Source organism: Tripterygium wilfordii, chromosome 10 (assembly GCF_013401445.1).
Source record: "Tripterygium wilfordii isolate XIE 37 chromosome 10, ASM1340144v1, whole genome shotgun sequence".
NCBI classification, from domain to species: domain Eukaryota; kingdom Viridiplantae; phylum Streptophyta; class Magnoliopsida; order Celastrales; family Celastraceae; genus Tripterygium; species Tripterygium wilfordii.
In genome coordinates, this window is record NC_052241.1 from 29,189 (window position 1) to 45,812 (window position 16,624).

The 16,624-nt window shown below is 37.3% G+C and overlaps 3 protein-coding genes and 1 long non-coding RNA gene across 13 annotated transcripts; 2 read left to right on the forward strand and 2 right to left on the reverse strand.

The window, feature by feature from the left end:
* Positions 1-227: 227 nt before the first annotated feature.
* On the forward strand, positions 228-5,833 carry LOC120007620. 2 transcript variants are annotated; one of them, XM_038857969.1, is made up of 7 exons: positions 228-491; positions 830-982; positions 1,264-1,479; positions 2,412-2,548; positions 2,759-2,922; positions 5,012-5,166; positions 5,498-5,833. In XM_038857969.1, exons 1-7 carry the CDS (start codon positions 288-290, stop codon positions 5,594-5,596), a joined length of 1,128 nt encoding a protein of 375 aa, XP_038713897.1. In that variant the 5' UTR covers positions 228-287; the 3' UTR covers positions 5,597-5,833. The 2 variants fall into 2 exon arrangements, with proteins under 2 accessions (XP_038713897.1, XP_038713898.1); XM_038857970.1 differs by having other exon boundaries at positions 2,427-2,548.
* On the reverse strand, positions 5,632-6,098 carry LOC120007621. Its single transcript, XR_005470200.1, has 2 exons — positions 6,050-6,098; positions 5,632-5,935 (listed from the first exon to the last, which is right to left on the reverse strand). It is a non-coding gene; the product is annotated as an uncharacterized LOC120007621 (long non-coding RNA).
* Positions 6,099-6,495: 397 nt separating this feature from the next.
* On the forward strand, positions 6,496-12,466 carry LOC120007618 (protein TWIN LOV 1). Of its 9 annotated transcripts, none has more exons than XM_038857968.1 (8): positions 6,496-6,776; positions 6,909-7,982; positions 8,618-8,867; positions 8,977-9,041; positions 9,193-9,242; positions 9,387-9,442; positions 9,531-9,594; positions 11,637-12,466. In XM_038857968.1, exons 2-8 carry the CDS (start codon positions 7,406-7,408, stop codon positions 11,727-11,729), a joined length of 1,155 nt encoding a protein of 384 aa, XP_038713896.1. In that variant the 5' UTR covers positions 6,496-6,776; positions 6,909-7,405; the 3' UTR covers positions 11,730-12,466. The 9 variants fall into 9 exon arrangements, 7 of the variants coding, with proteins under 7 accessions (XP_038713896.1, XP_038713895.1, XP_038713893.1 ...); XM_038857967.1 differs by having other exon boundaries at positions 6,632-6,776; positions 9,193-9,272; XR_005470199.1 differs by having other exon boundaries at positions 6,639-6,776; positions 9,193-9,272; positions 9,387-9,422.
* Positions 12,285-16,108, reverse strand: LOC120007616 (protein NRT1/ PTR FAMILY 4.6-like). The gene is made up of 5 exons (XM_038857960.1): positions 15,953-16,108; positions 15,744-15,852; positions 15,433-15,650; positions 13,617-14,057; positions 12,285-13,522 (listed from the first exon to the last, which is right to left on the reverse strand). Exons 1-5 carry the CDS (start codon positions 15,953-15,955, stop codon positions 12,557-12,559), a joined length of 1,737 nt encoding a protein of 578 aa, XP_038713888.1. The 5' UTR covers positions 15,956-16,108; the 3' UTR covers positions 12,285-12,556.
* Positions 16,109-16,624: the final 516 nt, after the last annotated feature.

The window sequence follows — 16,624 nt, forward strand, 5'->3', positions numbered from 1 at the left end:
ATCCACATCAGCCACATAAGCAAAACACATTTTACAATACAGCCACATCAACAAAAGACAACATCTTTGTTGACCCAATACCAATTCACCATTGCATTTGTCCTAACGGGAGTTAAGGTTTACAGGATAAGGATATAACCAGCAGTTGCCAGTTGGCATTACAAGCGGGATACGTAATTATATTTTTGTATTAAAATATTAAATCTAAGATTAATAAACTCAAGTCTTAAAACCGGAAGCCGATTGAGTTCGGTCTCTGAAGAAATTGAAGAGAGAAGGAAATACAAATGAAAGTATCCAGAATGTTTTCATCGACCATCAAAGGAGCCTCTCATCAGTCTCCATCTCTTCCCTCTTCTTTCACTCTCCAAACCAATCTCCGGAACTCGATTTCTCTTAAACTAAAACAATCTTGGTTCGCCGGGAAACGAAATCTCTGCGCCATGTCTGCCTCCAGTTCCGGAAATGAGCTCTTCGATCCGTCTTTCAAGGTTCAACTCTGTTCTTTGTAAAGAAAAGTAACTGACTTTCTTCAATTTTCTTTTATCGTTTTTAGTTGATTTGGTATACCTGAATAATTCAAATGAATTAGCTTATATGATCAGATGCAATTTGGTAAAATGAATTTCAATAAATCGCAAATGAATTTGGGGTGTGGATGAATTTTTGAAGGGATTGGATGTTGTGTGGAACCAATATCTGGTGCTTTGTTGTGTGTGTGTGTGTGTTGGGGGCGGAGTCTGATTAATCATAAGCTGTTCTAGTTAGGTTCATTTGTTCTTGTTTTGGGAGCTGAAACCCAAATGGCCAATGTTGATTCTTGCTGCAGGGAGCTGAATCATTTTTCAGGAGTGTCTTGGCGAGTATGGAAACTGTTTATATTAACAGAAACCCCACTGCAAAAGCTGTATTGGAGCTTGTCCGGTCTGCTGATGATGGTGATGAAGTCTGCTATGATCATATAGCTTTTCGGACATTTGGCGTATGCTTCATATTTAATTTAGCTCATGTTTTTTGTTAATTAGTATTCCCAGCAGTCATGCTTTTTCGAGATTTATACAGCGTTGATTCCCTTTCCTTTTGGCTTACTATATTTTCTGGGTAACAGAATGCGTTCGGCTTTAACGTTTTACTATTGAACTGGTTTAAGTCACTGAGCATATATCTTCATCTTCTTCAAGTGCTTTGGCGTAATTATTTTAAGAGAATTTTGTTAATGTAGTGCTGATCGGGCAAAGTTCTTTTTCCATTAAAATTTTATAGGTGAAGGGCCATGGGATTGGCTCAATTGCTAGTTTTTTCCTGGATTATGGATATACACCTCAGGATGAACTGTTTTTTCCGGCAAAGAAATTGAAAGCTCTGTGGTTTTCTCCTCCAAATATTCCACAACCGTCTGGTGGAGGTGGAATTAATGGACCTCTGCCTAGAATATTTATATCTGAACTTCTTGTTGATCAGATGAGTTCACACGCCCAGGTTTGTTTTGGACACTGTTCTCAACCAGTTCTCATTAAGCAGTTTTGCTTTCTGGAAAAAATGACAAATTTGTTCGTCGATATTTTGTTTCAGCTTTTGGTTTTTACAAACAAATAAAAAAATCATACATTATGACAACATATATTTTTTTTCCTTTTAACAATTCCACTGCAATCTTACATACCGTCGTTGAATACTTCACACTAGAGCTTTTACATTCTTGTCAATGGAGAGTACGCTAGTTGTTCTTTGATGTGTTTGATGCATTGAGAAAGCTTTGGAGATGAAGTCGCTTGAAGTGATTTTCCATCTGGTTCTGTTGATATCTTGTTGTGAAGCAAGACTATTGATGTAGATTTGATGTAGACTTTAAGTAGGATTGATCAAATCTACATCATGAAATATATCTATCTGTAATATAATTTGCCTAGCTTGCATGTTAAGGTTTTGTACAGTGGTGAATTTTAGTGAAGCACCTCTGTAAAGAGCTTCATTAACAAGAGCTTTATTAAAGACAATTATCACATGTTTGATACAGCATATAAGCACTTTACTAATAAAAAATGTATATTTTAATTTAGGAGATATAGTCATGAAGATGGTATTACTCGTATGAAAAGATTCATGTTATTTTAAGTACAGAGGATAAGCTTTCTTAGGTTTTCTTAGAAAACTCCTTATTTTAAAATTTTAATCTTCTTCCAGAAAAAGCAGCTAAAAGGAGCTTTTAGCCTTGAAACCTCCTCACTTTGAACTGCTGCTTAATTGTATCCAAAGACGTAAAAAGGTGCTTATCATGATGAAAAACTGTGGTGCCAAATGGGGACTAAGTCTAATTTCTTGCATGATTTTTTACAAGAACTTCCCAAAATCTTCTTAGATGTCGCACTCTGATGACCATAGATTCTGATCATTGGTAATATCATACTCAGAAATGGTTCTTTCAGGAAATAATTGGGGAATACATTGAAGTATCTGGTAGTAGCTACAAACACGCAGCTCTAGCAAGTGCTTTGGGATCTTTAACATGGAAGAAGCCCTTATATTCTGAGTTCCAACAATTAGCAAGGTAATTAGTTATCTTCATGCCTCTATTTATGATTTTTTTAATTTCATTTTGAAGATCATATTTGTTGTTATGCATTTATGCTTAGGTGTTTCATAGTCTTATTACTAATTAGGCCAAGTTTTTGGAACTATTCAACTTAGTTTATATGAAAGAGCATAAACTGTATTATTGGAAAAAAAAAATATTGATTAATGGTTTGTTGATTCCTAGGGAGAGTGAATATGCTGCATGGACCCTTGTTAATGGGTATGCAGTGAACCATGTCACCATATCCGCTCATCGGCTGAAATCCCACTTGAGAAGTATCAAAAACCTCAATCAATTTATTGAAGAAAGGGGATTCCAATTGAATTCTGAGGGTGGTGTGCTTAAAGGTTTGTATCTAACTTTTCCAATTATCCTTTTGCAAGCATTTACTGTGTATTCATTTTGGATTGGTTGATGCTAAGCGTGCAATCGCTTACTGGCTTGACGCAACAAATATTTCATAAAAAAATTTGTCTTTTGACTTGCTTTAATTATTTTTTGTTCCCTTTCGCTTTCATGCCATCATGGTAATACTATCAAATTACTTTTGAATCAGTATTATTTCACAGAAATATAAGACGTCAATTATCTGCAAAAGTAAAGTTCTTCAATACTTATTGGACCGTGCTTTTCCTCTCTCTAATGTCTTCTTCAAACTACCTTGAGAAATTGAGCCTGATGCCTCTATCGAGAAATATATATACGAAATTTGGAGTTTTGAGAACCTGTATGTTTTGATCTGAATTGGTAGGTGTATGACTGTATGGGTTAGTAAATACATGAGAATCAATGTTCTTGCTATCTTATGCTAGATAGTGGGAGCTCACTAGAATGCTAATGGTCCATCCATATCTAAATTTGAATTCTGGATGGTCTGAGGAAATCAAACCTTATAAAGGGATCTTGGTATGGTGATTTACTTGGACAAAGTGAAGTCCTTCCAAATTAGCTTTTGTCCATGAGATCTGAAACTTGGCCAGATGGACTAACTGTAATGGGGATATATGTGTGCACTAAAACTCCAAACTAACTCTAGCGGCTTGGCCATTAGCTAAGTGATGAAGGATGAGTTTGGGATAGATCCTATATCAAATGTTAAAGCCTTACACTCCTCACATAAAAGAAGAAAAAGGGGCGGAAGAAGAATTGATTAATCCTGGAATAATGATTGAGGGGAGGGCGGTGCTGAGAAATTCATTTATGTGTGTTACCAGGTATATTACAGAAAAAAAAAAAAAAATTTCCTCAGAAAGTTGAAGATCCTGAATTTGGCAATCTGAATTGTTGATTACTCGTGAACCTGCAAATAAATTGGTGATTTTGACTCTCTATTTGGCGCTTTCCAATGACAGTTTCTGATGATAACATAACCAACAACTTAGGAAGCAAATATAAACTATTTATATTGGTTTTGCCATCTTCTAAAAAAAAAGTTAAAGTAAGAGCTTATTAAAGGAGTACTTGAGCTGTGAACAGAGTGGAAGAGGCATTTGTCATAACTAATTTACATTGTAGCTGTGAGATGTTGTCATTTTCATCTGCTTGTTAATATGTACTAACACTAAGGTAACAACATGGTCAAAATTACATAGACAAGGTTGAGACCTTTTTCTCCCCAGCAAACAATAACTGCACCACACCACCCATCTCTGTAAGACTTTAAGCCAACCAAAATTCATTCTTCTAGCTTCTGCTGCTTGCTGGTTTGAATCATAAATTTCTTTGGCATTACTGCAGGATACTGTTAGAAGCATGTCTGCTATGGACATGTGACTACGTGGAGTAGTGATGGAAGTGGGGGGTTGGTCGTTCAATTGGTGGTGTGCTAGTTGCCGTTTGTTATTCCTTTGTAGTGTTGTCATGTAATCTTCTTTTAGTGGTCAGTTATCATCTTATTGTGTCTTAGGTGTGCCCAAGTTTCATGGGTTAGTGGTGTGGGTAAGTTATTTGTTTGGCAGAGGTTATGGTCACGTTGCTGCAACTTCTCAAACTGTCATGTATTTATGTTCATGTGAAGGTGAATGAGATAATCAGAAAATTGCTTGGCACTTGTGTCTTATGGAGGCTTGGTTTTCCTCGAATTAAACCAACTTATTTTTGTCTTTGAATTCACAAAATTGGGAAACACAAAAATCACAACTCCAAAAGGGACTTGTGTTCCTCCAATAGACCAATTACAAGATCAATCACCCAAGGTTCTATCAGATACTAAAATTGATATGTTACAGCTATTAACTTTACACACCTGTCCTTGTCCTCCCTCACTTTCCTCCTCTTTTTTTTTTTTTTTCCTTCCCTTGGCATGTAGCAATATAGGTCGATCTGGTATTTGTTTTAATTAGTGTTTCTATTACGATGCAATACCAAATTTTATTGCACACATCTATAACTAACAACTTGACCTTTTGTTGATAAATTAAATTCCTTTACTGGCAGTTAGCCCCGATGGATTTCTGCTGCAAAGTTCAACTGTTGCAGATTCGATTTCCTTCCAATTTTTTGATGGTGTCATTGAATCAGTCCCCTGTTCATACATCGAGTTCGCTGAACGCCTTGTGCTGCCTCAGTATAAAAATTTACCTGAGAAAGAGGTAAGTCACCCCCCTTTTAGTTTTAGTTGGCAACTATCGTATTTATAGGTGAAGCTTTTGATATTTGGATGAATTATAAGGAAGAGGATATTTTAGGATCATAATACTAAGTGACCGTTTGGTTTGGTATTTTGGAAGCCAATTGATGAATTATTTCAACATAGCGTGCATGATTTTGGCAAATTTAACCCATGAATGAGTCAATTTGGCAATTTTTTTGTAATCATGAAATTATACCCTCGTCACTCTAGTAATGTTTTTTAAGTTTTTTTTTTTTTTTTTTTTTTTTTCTGTAACTTGTGAACTAAGAAATAGTTATGTAACCGCACAGGTTAAAGAGTTCCACAGACGTGATGGATTTGAAGTTGGGAATGCTGATAAGATATTTGAGAGCACATCCAAAGAGCAATTGACGAGGAGAGCTGCATGAGGTACAGAGAATTCATCAAAAGAAATTGCTGTGCAAGCATTACCCTTGAAATGATAGCAAGGATCTTGCTAAGATGCTAAGGGATACATGTTATTATGATAGTGAAAGGCACTTGAGAAGCATGTAGATAAATAAATCTTGCTTATAATATAGAAGAGAGACAGATTTGAATGAATTGAGCTATAGACATCTTCTGCAATTTATTTATAATCGTAACTGCAATAAGATTTCCCGGAAGGAAGCTTTATTTTATGATGGTACCAGTCTCGTATGGAAGTTGAAAGTGATGCAGGGTTCTCTAGGCATCTTTGATGCATCTCAGCATAAATAAGTGTGCGACTGCAAAAAGAGTAAGATTTAAATGGAATGGTAGGAACAGATGGTATGATTCTAGATGTCTCCAAATTGAATGTAGCAACAATGGCTAACATAGGAATTGGAGTAATGCTTCACCTGTCTTAACAATTTCAGCCACACTTAATATAACATGCCCGGCCTATATATAATGCCTGGGGAAATGCTAGAAGTAGTATTTATCTTTAGAGAGTGCTCTGGAATATAGGTCCTACCTGCAAAATATCTTTAGAGAACTGTGCATCCATTTTATTTTTCCGAAGACGTTGTAGGGATGGAATTGGGGAACGTATGGAGCAGCAGGCTTTACTTATTTTTCTCGAGCGAATCTCCTTTGATCCTATGGGAGCTAATCTATGGCTCGCAAGAAATAAGACCATGTGTTGAAGAGCATGATGTCAGTAGCCATGAAATTATTCATAAGGTTAAGACATGGTCGGAAGAATTGAATTAGATGTTGTTGAAACCTTTCAGAGTTGTAAAGTTTAGGCAAATTCCATGTTTAGAACTTTGAAGCATTTATATACACCTATCAAACAAACAGGTTTAAATCAAACGACCTATCTTGCCGAAATGGTATCCTGCAGATGAAGGTGACTATAAACTGCATATAGATGAGGCAGCAAAAGGGAACCCAAGACCGGCTGAAATGAAATCAACCAATGATATCGTTTATATTTGAACTCCTTAAGCATCATCATTGGATAAAGTCCAGGATACGAGAACACAACATCGCTGGTGCCTGGTGTGTATGGATAAGTATTAGTGTCGCTGTCTTTGCTCAATTAGTTCTGCTCTGTTTTGGTTGAAATCACATATAGATATAGTAAGCAATTTGGACCATTAATCGCGCATATTCCATTTTGTTTTATTAGTAAATCATTTATTTGCAATTGTATTTACATGAAATAGAAGAAAAAGATTAGATACAAATTTATTTTTGTTTTTTTATTTATAGTTTCAGGGCCGACGAGGAAAAACAAATCTCATATTTTGTGTGATTCTGCATCATTGGGTGTACTCCAGACCAGAGTGTATTTGCTTCGCAGCTTCTCTTCCTTGTCGTACTGCGTGATTTCTTTCACACACAAAAAAAAAAAAACAAAAACAAGACAAAAAACGATTGATGGTTATCTCTCCTGCATCTCTCCTATTCATTCGATTCAACCAAGATATTTTCTTCCGAGTTCTTATCGACAAACGCAATGGCTACTCTCCTTCTCCTTCCTGCTCACTCTCTCAAGAGATGTAGTTCCTCTACTCACAATCAAATTTGATTCCCTAGTTCATGGCCTCTATGTATTAGTTCGCTTGAATTTCTGTTTTTTCTGTTCTGGGTTCTTTTTGATACTTGATAGAAATAATCAATTCAAGCATCAGGGCTTCCTTGACGCGCCACATGGGATTGGGCCTGTTTTGCCAAGCGATAGTACGGAATTCCGGGCAAGAAGGCAAATGGAATCTCGATCACAATCACAGTCGCTATTGGATCTGATTGCACAGTCTCTCAATGGCCGATACTCCCTCTTGGCACGCCAAGAGCTCGACGGATTGCCTGATAATTTCACCATTACTGACCCAAGTATCTGCGGTCACCCAATTATCTACGCAAGCCTCGGCTTCTTGAAGATGCTGGGCTACTCAAAAGACGAAGTGATCGGCAAGAATGGGCGCATATTTCAGGGTCCTAAAACCAATCGCCGCTCGGTGTTGGAAATACGAGAGGCAATTCGCGAGGAGAGGACTTTACAGATCAATTTGTTGAATTATCGCAAAGACGGGACGCCGTTTTGGATGTTGTTTCACATGAGTCCTGTTTTTGGCAAGGAAGACGGGAGGGTGATTCATTTCGTGGCGGTTCAGGTGCCCATAACGGGGAGACACAAGAAAAATGGGTTGACCTTGAGTGAGAGTGGGCGTGGTTTTCTTGACAATGTGTTCGGGTCGTGTAGGAGGGAGGTCTGCTCGGATACTCTAGTGGAATTGGATCGTGTTTTGGCATTGGATTCTGCATTGCATCCTGAAGCCAGAGGTTTGTCATTTGTTTAGGTCTTGAGCTTACATTTATGGTTGATTTTTTATGTTCTCCATGTATGAACATTAGGACCCTGAACATTTAAGGAAAAAAAAACCCTTTTAGGTAGTAATGCTCAGAGTTCTGAAACTAAACCCCGATGTTGAAACTTTTCACTCTGTTCTTATTGATGTAATGCAAAATAAAAAGTTTGGCAATAAGTCCTACTCGGAGGCTTCATTGGTTTCCCAGGTTACCCTTGTTGCTAGTTCGCAAGTACATGTATATGCAAAAGTTGCCTTCTTTCTGTTTATCAAGTTTTCTTCTTTAATTTTTTTTAAATGGTTAGTTTATGTTTTTTTTAAATAGTTTTTAAAATGTTTATCAAGTTTCCTTCTTTTACTGTGTTGCTTGATTTGGAAGAGGACCAATCTCTTAGTTCTTCGCAGATCTCTGTTTTTTGAATTATGTGTTTTTGGATTTTATATTCATTCGTAATGTGGTTTGTTTTGTTCAATTTCCATCCCAAACGAGTTGTGTTCATTTTCCACCCTAAACGAGTTTGGTGGAAGCATGTATCTGTAGTCATCATATCTTATATACTTGAGTCTAGTTTGCTTGTTCAAACATTTTTCCTCTCTTTCATATTTCAGCAGTTTCTGGTTTAAGTTGGATTTTGAATCTGCATCTAACAGTATCAGAAATTGAAGAGCTTTGTGAGGCAAATGATCTAGAGAAGCAAAGAGCTACAAATTCCGTAAACAATATCTTGTCTGTGCTAACCCGTTGTAGCGAGTTTACTGGCCAAATGGTGTGTGGAAAGAGATGCACCTTACGTGGGGCTGGCCTTCTCTGTTCATCCTTAAATATATCTCTTGGTAGAATCAAACAAAGCTTTGTATTGTGAGTTGTTGCAAATTACTACTTTAGTGTTTCAGATGGAAATTTCTCATTGTAAGACTGCTTATATATTTGCTTCATGTTTCTTCTGCATATTTTTGATGCCTTGCAGGATCAATCCACACCTACCTGAGATGCCTATAGTTTATGCAAGTGATGCCTTCTTAAAGTTGACAGGTGCTCAGAGTTTTACAAAATATATCATGCCATTTACCAATAATTGTTTATTTATACAGAAGTACAATGACTTTGATGGAACGATATATTGTATTAGATACATATGAAGAGTGATGCAGATTATGCTGATACGTATGTTACTTTTTCCTAGGATATGATAGACATGAAGTTTTGGAGCGCAATTGGAGATTTTTAAATGGGGTGGATACTGACTCATCAACTCTAGAACAAGTATCTGTTTGCCATCACATTTCATAACAATTTCCATATAATTTGTCTAAACGAATCAGTTAAAACTTAAAAGTTCAATTTGCTGTCTGCTTACAATTGCTTCTTGTTCCTTAGATAAAGGATAGCATTCGAACAGAATGTGCATGCACAGTACGTATCTTAAATTACAGGTTGACAACTAGCTATATTTCTATGTCTTTTGAAATAACTGCATGATGGCTAATTAATGGAAAAAGATATTTTCTTTTCTTATACCAGGAAGGACAGTAGTTCATTTTGGAATCTTCTGCACATATCACCTGTTCGCAATGCTTCTGGCAAGGTATACTAAACTTTTACAGTCTATTTTTTTTATTTGTACGCTGCTGGCTAATACATAGAATTTGATGTCTGGCATTTCTTATGTTATTGATTTTCTTTGGGTTTGCTTCTGAGAGTAGCGATATACTTTCTAGACAAAATTATCCTGTTGGGAAATTAATGAGTTCTCTTTTCTCTGGCTTTGTAACTGTTCTTATTGTACCTTTAGCCTTTGGGTTTTCTCCTCCTTAATGGCCTGAATAGAGGGGGGGGGGGAAGGGGGGGAGAGAAGATGATATTATTTTAGCTTTCATTTTTGTTAAAACCAGTCAACTTTGTTCTCCTGTCTAGAGAAGTGGAAGATGAATGATTTTTTTGATGATAAAATTTACTCGAAGTAAGAGGTAACATGTTCTGCTAATGTTTGGTCCTGATATGTTGTTGAATTTGGTGAAATTGCAAGATAGGCAGACAAAAATAGTTTTCGTTTTCTTTTTCTTTCCACTTTATGCTTGTTGTTCTGCTAATTTTTGGTCCTAATTTGTTGTTGAATTTGGTAAGATTGCAAGATAGGCAGACAAGAAATGGTTTTCTTTTTCTTTCCTCTTTATGCTTGTAATGCCTACTATTACTTATCATCTTCATCAAACCCTTTATCCCAAACAATATTGGGGTTGGGTAAAAGTCCTGGTGTTAATGACCTGCAAAAAATAGTCTCACTCGTGTGCATGAGCTTCTTTCAGTGGGAGGAATTGGTCATTGGCCAAAGGGGCTACATTAGAGTATACTTCGTTAGTTTTTATAGCTAGGTACCCTTCTTTATAAATAATGCACTCTCTTGGTAGATGATGCAATCAAATGGCACTTTGGGGCCCTTAATAAATCCTCTATAAGAGGATTTTGGTTAAAAGCAAGTCTTTGGCCTCTATGTATCATCTGAAGTTTCATGGTTGTGAAAGCAATGCTCAGATACCAATGTCATTGCCCATTGCAACAATTTATTACAATGGTTTGTTTTGAACTAGGTCACTTGTGGTTCTTCCTGTCTATTTATTGATGAACGGCATAAATGTACGTTCTGGACTCTATGACATTTTTTGTCAACTATGTTTGCAGATCAACATTATTGTGTGTGACTTTTATGATTCCATTTCATCACAACATAGCCCTATAAACTGTATCATTGAACTTTTAGGGAACAAATTTACTACGAGTAATTCAACCTTTTTGTGTTCGAGTAAATTCTGTTTGGTTGTTTAACAGGGGAGTCATCTGTAGTTTGTTCTATATACAATTCTCAAGGCTTTTATGAACATTCTACATTATATTAAGGGGAAAAAGTTTGAGAGTGCTATGGTTTCATTCAAGGTGGAATGGAAAGATTAGACTCTACATGTTTTTGTTCGTAGAAGTGCCCATGTGCCTTCTATTTTACCAAATTGTGAAAGAACAGCAGGTCCATTCACTTTTTGCCTCTTTTTTCCTTTTTTTTTTTTGGGTTAATTCAGACTGTTATATTGTGAACTGTTTTTTTGTGGGAGGGGGAATCTAACCTTGCACTTCTCTTGTTGTGTTTCCCACTTTGAAACATGAGTTTACCGAACCACATGATCTGAGTTTGCTGTATTTGCATTATAGCAGTACTGGGTTGGTATATTAAGAGCTCTGTATTTGTAATTCTCCGAGTCTAAGGCTTCCTGTGGCTGTTTAGGTAGCATATGTTGTGGGGGTTCAGATAGAGGAAGGGTGTAAGGAACCAAGAAGGCATGATCTGAGTCCTGAAATGCGGCAACTCAGTGCTGTTGGTGCGATTAAGGTTGCAGTGAGAAGTTTGTCGATGGGTGGAGGCTCTTCTAGATCATAGGATTGATTCAGTCTTTAAGACTACAGCCTTGTAATACGTCTTTCTATCAAGTGCTTATTGTTGAAACAATTGTCATGGAAGCATCCTTGATCTATTAAAGTGTTCATATATGGAATAATGTCGTTTCCGATTAAATCTCTCTTGTTCTTCAGTTGCTATATGACATTAACACTTGTTCCCTGAATTGTGTGGATTCGCAGAAACTAGCATCCGTATCAATTCCGGTGACAAAACGTACTACAGTGCCTATGCCCCAGCGTCTCACATCAACTCAGTTAGGAGACGAAACGTAAAAACACACAAGGGGAGTCCGAAACCCGTGATCGCCCCCTAGGCTTATCATCAAGCAAATCATCTTCCCCAATATCAAAAGCTTAAATCTTAAAATCTAAACACTAAATCTTAATTTTTAAACTCTAATATATCATTCAAACTATGATTTAACATGATTATCACGCGGGTGCAGTTAGGTGGGATAAGTACGATATCAATTATTGGGATTCGTATAATTACTGTTATCCTTTTGGGTTGGGGGCTGGGTGAAGAAAATCCCACTCGTCAACCTATGCTTTTAAGATAAATGTTTACGGGCCCACAAATGCCAACGTGTCAACTCTGCATGATATTTGTTGTCCACGCTGGAATTCCTAGTAAGTAGCAACGCTGTGTCGCTGTCTGTCTGGGTCGAGGTTCAGTAATTTCTCTCTTCTTCTCTCAACCTTCTTTCTTTTCTATTTTTTTTAATTCCAGAAAATATTTTGATGTTTGGTCAGAATTAGTGTAATTTTGGCACTGTCAAACAAAAAGCTTTTCCCATACGTGAATCAATGTAATTTGAAGCCAGAGAATAGATTATAATAAGAAATATTTGCTCAAAAGTAGTATAAGGTAGTCACTACAAAAACAGGGCAACTAGTACAAGATTCTTTTCTTTTTTTTTTCTTTTTCTTTTTCTGTTTCCTTCTGTTTTGTCTTCTCGGTGGACGAAATCCATCTTCGATTGGGCAGTAATGGAAGTCAAGCAGTTGGTGATATATACAGCCGAAGGAAAGGAGTTGCTTGATGTGGTTGCTTAATGTGACTACTTGTGAAGCATGATGTAGCCCGGCCCCCAATTCATCTATACGTGTGTTGTTGATGATCTGTATTTGTACCGCGAAGCCCAGAAGAGGTAGTGGAAGAAATTCAATACACTGAGCACACACATGAGCCAGTAGAATCTCTCGAGATGATACTGATTCAAGTTAGCACCGGAGAGCCAAGGTTTGTGCTTTGAATTACCAGTAACTTCATTAACAATCGACACAATCACTGAACTAAGGTAGTACCCCATTGCCAACGACGCGAATGAAAGAGAGGTAGCTAATGATCTCATGCTTGCTGGTGCCTCTGTAAAGAAAAACTCCAACAACCCAGCTAAGCTGAATAAATCAGCCGATCCCAAGAACAAGTACTGAAATGCAACCCAAAAGAATGTAATTGGTAATGGATTGGTTTCATCAAGTTGTCCTGTATTTGTCGCCACTCTTTTTCGCTTAATCTCAACAAGAGCTGCCACTGCCATTGCTACTATCGACAGGACTAGACCAATCCCAATTCTTTGCAGATGAGAGATGCCCATTTCTGATTTAGTAACTCTTCTAGCGAATGGGATGATGAGATGGTCGTAAATTGGGGCTAAGATCATGATGAAGAGTACAGGAAATACAGGGAGTGAAGCCGGTGGGACTTTCAGGGAACCGAGGTTAGTGTCCATGGTAGCAGCTTGTTGGACTGAAAATGTGGAGAGTTGAGCCAGGCAGCAATTGAGCATGAATGTGCAGGCGAAAATTGGTAGGATTTTTAGTACAATCTTGACTTCTTCGACTTGCTGGACTGTACATGCTAGTGAGGGACGGAGCGGTTTGTTTACTACAGCTCTGTTGAGAAAGTTGAGACTCTTTGTTGGAATCTCGATTGCTTTTGCTGGGTCTCGTGGTGTCTGGTTTTTTTGAGATGGTGAAGATGGGTTTATGGACATGTTTGCAATGGCATTGCTTGGGCTTCTACTCACGCAATTTGTATTCACTGAAGCAGCCACCAAAACCTGCGCAATAAGATTACATGTTAAGAGGATATATAGGATCAATTGAATGGATGCATCAATTAAATTTAGGATTCAAAAGTTATTCAGTACTTACCTTGAAAATGGTTGTAAGTGGACTTCCAGAGGGAATTTTGTTCTTGTAAAAGGTAGAGCCAGAGAGAAAGATTGGGATAGACAAGAAAATGACAATAGTGGAGATGCCAAAACCCCACTCCCACCCCTTATTGTCTTCAATCCAAACCACCAGTGTGACTGCAATTAAGGCTCCGCAGGACAAACAGAAGACAAAGTAATTGAAGAATGTGGACCTCTGCTTCCTCCCTTGAGGAGTGGTCTCATCAAATTGCTCGGCTCCGTGAGGTGGCAGTGAACCCTTTATCCCTCCCACGCCCAATGCCGCCAGATAGAGACCGAGGAATAGCATTGCAGCTTTTCCACCATGAACCTCTTGGCATGGGATAGTTGAGCTTCCCAGGCTACATTTGGGTGGCTTTAGAGATGGTTCTCGAGCTTGCACAGTGAGTATCACCAAGCCCTGTTTCAGTATTAGAACTGGTCAGCCCATATATATATATAGAGTAAGTTTGGCAACTTATGACTTAGTGATTTGGGCTCAAACTCATATATAACAATCCAAACCCAACTATATAAACTCAATCAGGACAAGGCAGTCAGTTAGTGGGTCCCCCCCATAGGCAGGCAGACATGGTGGATGCATTGCATGTGGGGGACTCCTATATATGTCAGTTTTAGAGAAGGAGGTCAACCATACACTTGGTCATTACTATATATGGCTCTACAGGCTTGCACTAAAAGACTGAAAAGAAAGTGACTTCCAATTTCTGCACCTGGTTCTTCCTCTTCTAGCAAATTTTGGCCGGGAACCAATATAATATTATACACAAAATCTGGGACAAAGACTAGACATCAGATACCGATGAAATGCGTGGCGGCGTTAAAGTAGACACTCAAATTCTCAGTATCTGGCACAGGTCTTATCATGTACACGAAAGAAGACAAGATCGAGAAATATGAGCAACAAAAGTTTCTGCTTGTCCAGGCCAGAGAGAGGAGAGAGAGATGAGTGAGTAATGATGGGGGCTCTTGAGAACTCACTGTGATTGGCTACTTTGTACCGATGGTTAGTTTGGGACTTTGGGGGGCCAGACCTAATTTATTATGTGTCTTTTTTTGCATTTGTTTTCAAATTTTCTTCACTCATCCCCTAAAATTTTGAATGATTTTGTTGTATTAAGAGTGTCTCCACATCTCACACTATCGAATAATTACTATATATTTCATAATTTAGTAATGACAAAAGTTGGTGTATGAGTGAAGATTTGAAGCCTAGGCAGACAGACGTGTTTACATTGATCTTACAATGCGACAGAGAACAGTTTTGTAAGACAATTTCAGCTCTCCTGGCTATATGTTTATATGTTTCTTCCGTCATTGATTTTGAAATCCCCATTTCTTTTAGCAGAAATTTGAAGATTCAAAGAGTCTTCATTTTAAGTATGCATCCTAAAGTCAATGATTACGCTATATATGATCACCTACAAACAAACAAACAAATCTTATCTATAGCTAATATATATGTGAACACAGATCCCCAGATTTAGGGAAATTAGCTAGTGGCAAAGTCAGAATATCGTATAAAAATATAAATAAATTATAATTTATAAGTTTACATATAAATTCATTATGTAAAAATTTACAGATAAATTAAAATATTATATTCCTAAAACTTTAGATAAGATGGTCAATTGCCCCTGAGCCTAGCTAATCACTAGGGAAAAGTTAATTAATTTATGCATATAATGTTGTACGAACACATGGTAAAGAAACTAAAAACAAGAGAGAATTGATGCAGAGGGGCAGAAGTTAATCAACAGAAGAACAAGAATTACCAGGAATTGGACAAAAGCACTAATCAAGTAGATGTGATAAGTGGTGAAGAAAGCATCAGATAAGAAGCCACCAAGAAGTGCCAGAAGGAATGATGTGCCCATGAAATTGGTGACATCATTCGCAGACTTTGAGGGAGAAAAGTGCATGTAATCCGATAAGTATATCACCAAGTTGCTTGCATTTGCCAGAAAAGCCATATTCTCCATTACCTCCACAACTATTAATATATATATATATATATATATATATATGATCAGATTTTTCAAAATTAAAAATTGAATTAAATTGGGTGATCACAGAATTCACATACCCAGAACAAAGGAGGCAGCAAGCATCCCACCATGAGTGCCTCTGATTGCAGGTCTGTTCCTCCAATCCACATACCCATCCCATCTGCCAGTTTCATGAACTTGTTCTTCCTGTGTAAATTAATAAAGAAGAAAGTAAACTCATGAGTTGTGACTCGTGAAAGAGAGAGAAACCAATCAAAAAAAGAAAAGAAAAGCAAGAGGAACCCACCATGCTCTCTCTCTCTCTCCTCTTTCAGTTTTGTTGAGAGAAGAGGAGAGGAGAGTGGTTTGATTGGAAATTAAAGAAGTCTCTGTGTGGTGTGGGGGTGTGTGTGTGTGTGTGTGAGGACTGGTGGAGGATTTAAAAGGATTTATTAAGGGAGGGGAGAATTGTGTAGACGGTACCCCCATAGAAAATGACTTTAAATTCTGGCCCCTCCACTCCTGGACTCTCCCTTTGCGTCACATTTCAGAATAAGTTTTTGAATTTCCCTAGCTAAATCCAAATGTGGAGATGGAGTAAATTAAGCAAAGAGTAGATTCTCTTCAAACCCTGCCTGGTCAAAACACACATGTATTTCCCTAAACAAGGAAATATTAGATAGCTAGAGACTACTGTGAATATATATGGGCATCAAATTCAACTCTTCCATTTGAGAAAAACAATGTATTCTATATATCTTTTTTAACATCACACCTAGCCTAATATAAAAAGGTAGGGAAGCTTATGTTTAGCAAGAGTGTTAAATGCATAAACAAACAGGCAATGTTAAAACAAGTTCATCTTACTTTTATTTACTTTTTTTATTGTTATCTCTATTGATAAAAATAATTTGATTCTTTAATTAATCCTTAGTGCATGCGCATCCGCGTGATTAATAATAATATTGAATAGTGATCG

What these genes read in the sequence shown, in the direction of transcription:
- LOC120007620 (XM_038857969.1), top strand. Translation starts at nt 288, where the DNA reads ATGAAAGTATCCAGAATGTTTTCATCGACCATCAAAGGAGCCTCTCAT. An exon ending in TAGCTTTTCGGACATTTGGC is followed by an intron (nt 983 to 1,263) that starts GTATGCTTCATA and finishes AAAATTTTATAG; the next exon opens with GTGAAGGGCCATGGGATTGG. An exon ending in AGATGAGTTCACACGCCCAG is followed by an intron (nt 1,480 to 2,411) that starts GTTTGTTTTGGA and finishes TATCATACTCAG; the next exon opens with AAATGGTTCTTTCAGGAAAT.
- LOC120007618 (XM_038857962.1), top strand. Translation starts at nt 7,406, where the DNA reads ATGGAATCTCGATCACAATCACAGTCGCTATTGGATCTGATTGCACAG. An exon ending in ATCAAACAAAGCTTTGTATT is followed by an intron (nt 8,868 to 8,976) that starts GTGAGTTGTTGC and finishes GATGCCTTGCAG; the next exon opens with GATCAATCCACACCTACCTG. An exon ending in TGCCTTCTTAAAGTTGACAG is followed by an intron (nt 9,042 to 9,192) that starts GTGCTCAGAGTT and finishes ACTTTTTCCTAG; the next exon opens with GATATGATAGACATGAAGTT.
- LOC120007616 (XM_038857960.1), bottom strand. An exon ending in TGCTGCCTCCTTTGTTCTGG is followed by an intron (nt 15,651 to 15,743) that starts GTATGTGAATTC and finishes ATATATTAATAG; the next exon opens with TTGTGGAGGTAATGGAGAAT. An exon ending in CACTTACAACCATTTTCAAG is followed by an intron (nt 13,523 to 13,616) that starts GTAAGTACTGAA and finishes CTTATTGCGCAG; the next exon opens with GTTTTGGTGGCTGCTTCAGT.